The sequence below is a fragment of the Pundamilia nyererei genome, unplaced genomic scaffold (genome assembly GCF_000239375.1).
Source record: "Pundamilia nyererei isolate P.nyererei 1_Seehausen unplaced genomic scaffold, PunNye1.0 scaffold00124, whole genome shotgun sequence".
In the NCBI taxonomy this organism is placed as follows: Eukaryota; Metazoa; Chordata; class Actinopteri; order Cichliformes; family Cichlidae; genus Pundamilia; species Pundamilia nyererei.
Genome location: NW_005187525.1, coordinates 1909961 through 1918669, shown reverse-complemented (window position 1 = coordinate 1918669; position 8709 = coordinate 1909961). Strand labels below are relative to the sequence as shown.

The following is an 8709-nucleotide window of genomic DNA, read 5'->3' as shown; positions in this document are numbered from 1 at the left end:
TACTTACTCAGAGTTTGCACTAAACCGGCTTCCTGAAATAGGGCCCTGAGAGCAAACAAAACAACTGCTGTATAATGCCCTCCGCTATCTTAGTTTGATTGGTCACATGACTGCATCATATGACTAACGTGTCATCATTTTGGAAAGTTTGCACTTTCGCTGTCCACACTGCGACGCGAAAGCACCGCTTTCAAAATGCTGCGTTTTCCATCAGTGAAAACGGCGTCTCAGTGTGGACGGGAGGCCAAAACGGAGAGAAAAAGATGCGTTTCCAAATGAAAACGCATTATTGTGGACATAGCCATAAATAGTCTCTGGTTTCCGAAAACTTTGACTCCAGCTCCATGTTTAACACAGCACTGTGAGAGTGGCAACCCTCTTCTTGAATTTCAAGTTCTTTCTTCAAAAAGCCAAACATGGGGTGCATATATCTGTGATGTGCTCATAATAATGAAATAAAAATACATCATAGATTAAAAACATCGATCGAATTACCGGTGTTCTTTTGAAATGTATATAGATTTGTATAAGCACGTTGGTGGGCTACAGAGAGCCCTTTATGAACGTGGTAAAGAACTGAACACTAGTATATTCAACTGAATATTACTTATTGATCAACAGACTGCTCTGCATATCATATTTAAAAACATTATACATGTATTCATAATTACCATTGCTCATTAAAGAGAAAAACATATTTTTCTTATCATCTTTTTGTTCTAGTAGACTCAGAGAATTTATAAGAGACAGCTGGTGTGTAGAATACTGTTGAATAAATATTAAGAACCTTTTCTGGAATAGGCCTGGTATCGCTGTTTTGGATATGCAAAGACAGTGTCAGCATCACCCATGGGAGTGGCTGTTGCTCAGGAGGTAAAGCAAGTCATCTACTGATTGGAAGGTCAGTGGTTCGACCCTGGCTCCTCGAGGCTGTATGCCAATTATCCTTGGGCAAGATACTAACCCCAAGTTGCTCTCTGATGCATCTATCTGAGTGTAAATGTGTATGAATGTTAGCTAGGAAGCACTAAGAAATTTATAAGAAAGTGCTTGGGTGAATGTGGCATGTTGGATTGAGTGCTTTGAGTGCTCCGGGAGAGTAGAAAACCGCTATATTAGAATCAGTCCACTTACCATTAGATGTCACCTAAATGGGGGATAAACAGAGGATATAACTCAGTGAGACGTGTCTGTCTGTAGGGGGGTTTCAGGGCTTTAGCTTTGATGAATCCTCAATACCAAATATTTGAAGATTGCACCTTAAAAAAATCTTAAGTGTATTTTATAGCACAGTAACTTTCAAAGCTTTACACAATTGAGACAATTGATTCTAAATGCACTCCAGGATGCTTCGTTCCGTTATCAGGGATATAGCAAGGCAACCAATCAATGTCAGGGTCTGCTGATGAGCCACCGTGACAGGTTGGATTATTTGAATGCTTCTCAGTGTAAATGATATGAGCAGTTTCTTGGGAAAGTGGTTTCATTTCAAAAGATGGTGTCAACACTGCTGATTATGTTCATTTTCAACAGTTTTAGTGAAATATCAGAGAATAGAGGTCAAAATCAGCGGTGTGCAATACCACAACCTGCGGTGAGACAACAAAGGCAAGATTTCCTGAGACAGTTAGAAAAATCTACAAAATTCAGTAACTTGAATTAGTGGTACTAATAGAGCTGCGCCATTGTATTCTTATTGTTTACTGAGGCAGATTTAACAGGACTTTCTTTTTCAGGATTCATCAAAAGTGAAATGTTCAGCAGAAACATGATTTGTATTTTAAAAAGCTCTAAATGCATTTCTGATTTCCTCCTCAGATTCTAGCCCCCTATCATCTTGTGAGCACTCAAGCAGCCTGCAGCAGACGCATCCTACAATTATGAGTGCTGATTATGAGCCGGTCTGTAGTGAGGAGAAGAACCTGGACGTGGATTTTGTCACCAGGGCAAAGAACAATGAGTCTATAGTAAGTATCTGCTATAAAGGTTTCCACAGGTCTCAGAAATACATAGAAACTGTATAATGTGAAGGGGGTGGCTGCAGGAATGTGTTTGCAACTGCTATGCAATTGCAAATTTATAGCACCCTATCCCGTAAATGCAGGGAGGTGTAACACGCAGTGAGTGAAAAGAGGTCACTGAAGAAGAAATACTCAATGCATCATGGAAATCCCCGGCAGCCTGGAGCTATTACAGCATAACTAAGGGAGGATTCAGGGTCACCTGATCCAGTCCTAACTATATGCTGTAGTAAAAACGAAAGTTTGAAGCCTGATCTTACAAGGAGAGCTAGTGTCTGTCTCTCCACAGAAAGGGCCCTGAAAGCTGAAGGCTCTGCCTCCCATTGTACTTCTAAATATTCTAGGAACCAGGAGTGAAGCGCTCTCAGACTATGAGGTCTTTGAGATAAGATGGGACTTCTTCTTTCAGCAAGACAAGGCCAAATCACACACTCAGGTTGTCAGCAGCAAAAGCTTGAATTAACTGTACCAAAGACTGATTGGAGTCGTTTGGACGTAGATGTTTGACCTGATGCATCATTTGCAATAATAATAATGAAGGGATGACTGATGTTTGCAGTAAATTGATAAAGAAAAAAAATCAATCATCAAAAATTTCCAAAGAACAGAAAACAAATGAAATAGAAAAAAAACAAATAAAAAAATCAGATGAAACTAAAACGGAACAAGTAGACACAAGCACAAAAATTTTAAAAGGCCTGGAACTCAAATTTTAATGCAATCGTAGCATCCCAGGCTCGACAGTTACTAGAGTCAATATCTTTTTCTTAATTCATGTCCATGAAATCAGTCGAGCTTTTTTTTACTCCACCCAGTGTTACCAATTAATGCTACACAGACACTCTTCACAATAAAAGAATCGAAAAATGTAGTCAGTATTATTATGCACTAAAATAAGATGCCTTGGAGCTTGATTATTATTTCTCACTGTCGAGTAGAGCTGCCACGATTAGTCGACTAGTCACGATTACGTCGACTATCAAAATCGTCGACGACTGATTTAATAGTCGACGCGTCGTTTGAAGCTTTATAAGATCCCAAAAGATGCAGGAATGAGTAGTAGGATTTAAGAGTGTAATAACGGACATAAACAGAAGATGGCAGCACTGCATGTACAAGGATGCCAGCTGCCGTTAAACCCCGAAGAAGAAGAAGAAGCTGTGTCCCAGAATTCATAGCGCAGCCCAGCTCAGTTTCCAACAATGGCGGCAGCTAGTTAGTTTTAATATTACTCTTATTATTCTTTCTGGGTCACAAAATAAACGTTTAACATATTTTCAGGCAAGAATGTAGCTGTGTAAACCTCAAATATCTGCTCAGTTTATCAAGACACCACATATTTTCAAAAGCGCTCCGACGTTTTCGGAGACGTCTGTTACCCACTAGCTCGATAGCGAGCCGGGGGCTAGGCTAACTAGAGCCGTAAGAACATCGGACTCCCGGCAAATCGTTTTCAAACCCACCGCCGTCTTTCGCTACTCAGGTTAAATATATATGAGTCACTTAGATAACTTAAAATGTTATTGTTTGGCTTTTTTCAGTATTTTATTTGTTCCTGAGTAAATCGGTTTGGCTGAGATTAAAGTTATAGTTTTTACACAGCTGAATAAACGTCAAGCAGACAGCTGATCATCAGAAGTGTGAGATGCTGGAGAATTTACTCCGGTGTCCTGTTATATTTTGATAGCAAGGAGTTTATTAAACTTCACCGAAACAATCTGCAAATTTCATTAAAATTTAATAAACTCTCATCTTGTCTTTATATTTAGTTAGCACCTTAAACACTTAAAGCTGTAAGCTAATGATAGTTATATAAGAGCAGATGCTGCTGGTGCAATAAGCTGTAGTTTTACGTCCAATGGATGATGATCTGATTAGTCGACTAATCGCAGAAATAATCGGTGACTAGTCGACTATCAAAATAATCGTTTGTGGCAGCCCTACTGTCAAGATTCTCCTAGTTTTAAGTTGAATCCTGTACACGTATTCATAAAATACATCTAAAAGTATTCTAGAGTGAAATATGAAGCATCGGTCTGACAGCTACAGCTTGCCTGAAATTGGGTCCTCTACTGTAAGGTAAAGACTCTACAATAATCTTGAGATCCCTCCTGAAGTGCTTCAGGTGACCTCAGTAGGTCACATGATAGGTGATGGTAACAACCCATGGCTAATGTGACGACTCGCACCACCTCTCCACACCTGTGACTATCCAGCTTTTGTTTTTAGAACTGAAGAAGCCTCTTGGCTGAGACATGAAATGTTTTCACAAACTTAGAGCAGCCAGTGATTACCTCAACGGTCTAAAGAAAACAGATGGCAACTGGGCTTCTTTAAGTCAACAGTAGGCTCGCAACATATGTTACATTCCAGATGACCAACAGCCAGTTATTGCTAACCTATATGCAGAACAGTCTCTGTCTGTGTGCACAAGTCAGCAGAATAAAAAGGAAGGATTCAGCGTAATGCAGTGCTGTTTAACAGCTGCACTTCTATTCTCCTCTTCCACCTTTGAGTATGCTGAAGCCCTGGAGGAGAGGAGAACCACATTTCCTGGTGGCTTGGTGAGAAAAGAGATCCTTTTGGTCCGTGATGCATGGACTACTACATCCTCATGGGCCCTCAGAGAAGCAACCTCTGACCTATGCAGCTATGACTACTTCCTTTTAAGAGGGGGTGAACCAGAATGTGTGTGCTTAATCAGCTCGTGTGTGTGTGCTCCTGTAATGCTTCCTATTGCAGACACACACACACGATTGCTGCACAGTGGAGTGGCTGCACACTTGAATGAAAAAAGTGCTCACAAAAGCTAAATCATTGTGAGTTTTATGATTCATTGTTGACCTACAGCTATGAAGAGAATTCACATGTATTCACCTGGATTTCGACATTTGACTAATCTGTGTAACCTAGTTCTATTCTACACTGTTTTATCTAGTAATATGCAAAAGTCTTGAGCCACCACTCTCTTTATACATTGATAGAAAAATTGGAAATAGATGCACAGATTTATCGAAAAATGTGAAAATATACATGTAAATATAGTATATAAGGCAACACAGATTTTAACAAGCTTGAATTAAAATCAGGTACGACTACATTTATTCTTCAACGCAGCCTGAACTCTGAGGCAGTTTTCTTCTGATCTCTTTAAGCAGTCTTTGGGAATAGGACAGCCTTCTTGAAGGACTTCTTTGGGTGTTTCTGCCTTTGGCTCTGTTCTCTGTCAGGCGGGTCCCAGACTTCTTCTTCTTTTTTTTCCTTTTTTTTTTTTTTTTGCTGTCCATATTTGATTTAATGGTGTGTTTGTGATCATTGTCTTGCTGAAAAATTAAAAGTTCTCAGACAGATTTTCATGAAATTGTATTTTTATTTATATAGTACCAAACCACAACAACAGTTAGCTCAGGGTGCTTTATATTGTAAGATTTAAGACTTTAAATATGCTTGAATAATTTTCCAACAGGACTGTCTGTTATCTACTTTACCCTCCCTTCTCAGTACTCACCGCACCTATCAGTCTCCATCTTTGTTTGCATTTCCTCCTCCTCCCCCCACAGTGCATGTGTTATCGTCACTATTCACTTTAGCTAAAGTTATTAAGTTAGCTAAAGAGTTGGGATGCTGTGTAAGGCATAAATAAAGCTCAAACACAAAGGTTTGGACACTGTTTTGCATGTTTCCCTACTGTAGGGGTCTCTGCAAGCATACAGAGCTCTGAGAGGGTGCAAGATGACAACTTTGGAATTCTACTAGAAACAGTCGATCATATTTGTTTGTCGAAACTGAATCCAGAGCAAACTACGCTAAATTAGCGTTTTTAGCTAGCAGCTACAATAAGCATAACAGTTACTGTACGGCTATCATTTGTTAACATGACGCTTGTTCTTATACATGTAATACATTTATTACCAACCTGAGAGTTTATCCGCTGGTCATTCGACATGACGAATGACTTCTGAAGTCTTAATTCAGCTCAAGACGCTGTAGATTCCCGTCAGTAACACTTTCGGTCCGCTAGTAAAACGTAGTTCTATTAATCTGCACTCATCACTCTCGAACTGGATTTAAGTCCCAAAAAGCTGAACTGTAGAACTGAAACTGAATGGTGAGAAGTGAATCTGAAATTATTCGAGAGCTGAATTTTTAAAGGATAAAATACAGTTTCAAAGCAAATGAATTCATTTTCAAAATATAAAATTCAATTTCAATTTAGTGATGATCATTTTCAAACCAATAAATTGAATTTCAAATTAGGCTAATTCAAATTCAGTTTTTAAAAACATTTATTCAAGTTACAATTCAGATTCAATCTGAGCAATTCAAATTCAAATTGAACTTATTCAACTTCAGTTTCTGATGGCACAGATTTCTGCCCATACATTTTTCTGTGCTTCCACACAATGACCTTTCTAAAGCATAGTGACTTACAGAATTTAAAATGGGAGGCTATAACTATCAAAAGTTCCTTCCACCTCTCCTGTTCACTCCATTGTTGATTTCACTCGTCTCGAGTTAAAACAGAAGTGAAGGAACTAATTTCATTGTTATTTTTAGTGTTAGACACGCGCACACAAACTTACTGCTTTAGCCCTTTTTATCAAGTTTTTGACTGGATGTCCTTACCGGGCAAAGTTATTCCAGGGTCCTTCATTGAGAACATATTAAATCAGGAATAAAATGCTTCTAATTGGTGGATTCAAATGGAGTTCTCTGTGGTCTGTCTCTGCTGGACTGCATTACATCAAAATTCAAATTTTAATGTGGCCGTGGCATAAAGACAATCACACACTCTAACACCCATCTGAAAAACCTTCCATTTAGGTATTGGGGATTATCAGGGAAATTTGAGGGAAGAGGAGAGTAGGTTAATAAGAATGACAATTACACAATAATAGGATGATGGCTGGGCCTTCAAACTGGGGGGTGAGTAAGCGCATTCTAGGCAAAAGCTTTTAGCTGTCACCAATGACAGCACTGAGCCTATTTTCCTCTTCCTCTGCCTTTTGGGTGCTACTGCAGGTGCCTTCCCATATGGAAAAGAAATAGTAAAAACTTACATGATTTACTCATGAAAGTGGCCACTTTCTCATTACTTTCATATATTTAGTAAGTATCCAAAACATACAAGTTTCATTTATATAATTTTTCAAGGGATCTTATATCTGTTTTTACTCTTGTATGCTTTTCATACAAGTTTCACACAAGACAGATACAAACTTTATAAGATTTATAAATATCTTTTCCATTTGGGTTTGACGGTGCAAAACGTTTCGTCGACATTGTTGTTTGTTGGGGAGAAAACGCACAAACATAAAGTACAGCATTTCAGAGTCACGCTGCTAGCGATCGAAGATTTATGTCAATTCAACAAGCTGAATGCATTCTGTACGGCACGGCACAATACTGATCGACAATGGTCTCCAGCCAATCAGGATGCAGAACACAATGCGCTGTAAAGAAAAAGAAAAAAAAAGCGTGCAAAATTGCACAAACAAATCTGCAAAACAATGAGGCCGCGAAAGGTGAACCGCGTTACAGCGAGGTTTGGAGTGTTTAGTGAATAACTCCATGACTCTACAGGAAGTTGGCAACCTCTGTGCACTATGCGCCTCCGCTCTGTGATTTTACTTGGCCTACTATTTTGTGACTGAGTTGATGTCGTTCCTAGTTGCTTACACTTTGTTATAATACCACTAACAGTTGACTGTGTAAAGTTTTGTAGCGAGGAAACTCCATGACTAGACTTGCTGCACAAGTGGCATTCTGTCATTGTACCAAGCTGGAATTAACGGAGTACCAGCTGAGTGACCCATTCATTCACAAATGTTTGTAGATGCAGTCTGCATGCATGGTGAACACCTAAATTCAATTTGGATGGAAGACGTTATAAATAAATTAGGGTGGCTCAACACTTTTGTAGAATACTATAGTTATTGTTAATATGAAGCATTTTAAAAGGTTAATTTGGTCTGTCCGTTCAGGATATCCAGGTGCTTTTTGCAGCATAATTGAAGCTGCATTGTATCAGTTTTATATTACCGTATATTGAGCTAGTGTCAGAAAAACAATTGTGCAGATGCCATCCATTCTTGAAACCAAATGAATTATTTCAGTGACATTGCCTTTGACAAAGAATCATCTGTTGTGTGCTACATGTAAAAAAGCTTAACTTCATACAAGGCCTCTTCAAAGCTCATGTAGCTCGTGTGTAAACATGACTCCCAACAGCTACCTGTACTGTTTAGTATATCAACATTGGTCCTGTTTAAATAATAATATCAGTGAGGTTTTCAACATTGAAGGTTAAAACTGTTCAATGTGCCTGACTTGCATTAAAAATACAGAAGAGAAGAAAAATCATATCAAGAATGTCGTATATTATTGTGCAGATCCAAAAAGATTTTTCCTCTGATTTTATTGCATACATAATCAGTGACGATCAATGATACTCCCTGTAAGTGTAAAGTAGTTTAACAAGACTTTGCATTTAATCATCAGTTGTTATTATTCTCTGGTTCCCTTCCACAGTGGGCGATTTGTCTTCCTCCCCTCAGCCAGTTACAGCTCTATGGCCCTTCCTGTTCTGCTGCAGGTTTCCTGTTAAAAGGGAGGTTTTCTCTCCCACTGTCACTAAACCGCTTGCTCAAGGGAGGAAGGGGGGTGTAATTGTTGGGGATTTTTTTTT

General features: G+C 38.9%; 1 protein-coding gene across 4 annotated transcripts in view; it reads left to right on the top strand.

The window, feature by feature from the left end:
* Positions 1-8709, top strand: part of ano1a (anoctamin 1, calcium activated chloride channel a) — a 62231-nt gene that overhangs the window by 5407 nt on the left and 48115 nt on the right. For all 4 annotated transcript variants that reach the window (XM_005742882.2, XM_005742883.1, XM_005742881.2 and 1 more), the window contains exon 2: positions 1819-1967. In XM_005742882.2, the coding sequence (XP_005742939.1) occupies positions 1881-1967 (87 nt within the window). In that variant the 5' untranslated portion in view covers positions 1819-1880. The remainder of the gene's footprint in view (positions 1-1818; positions 1968-8709) is intronic.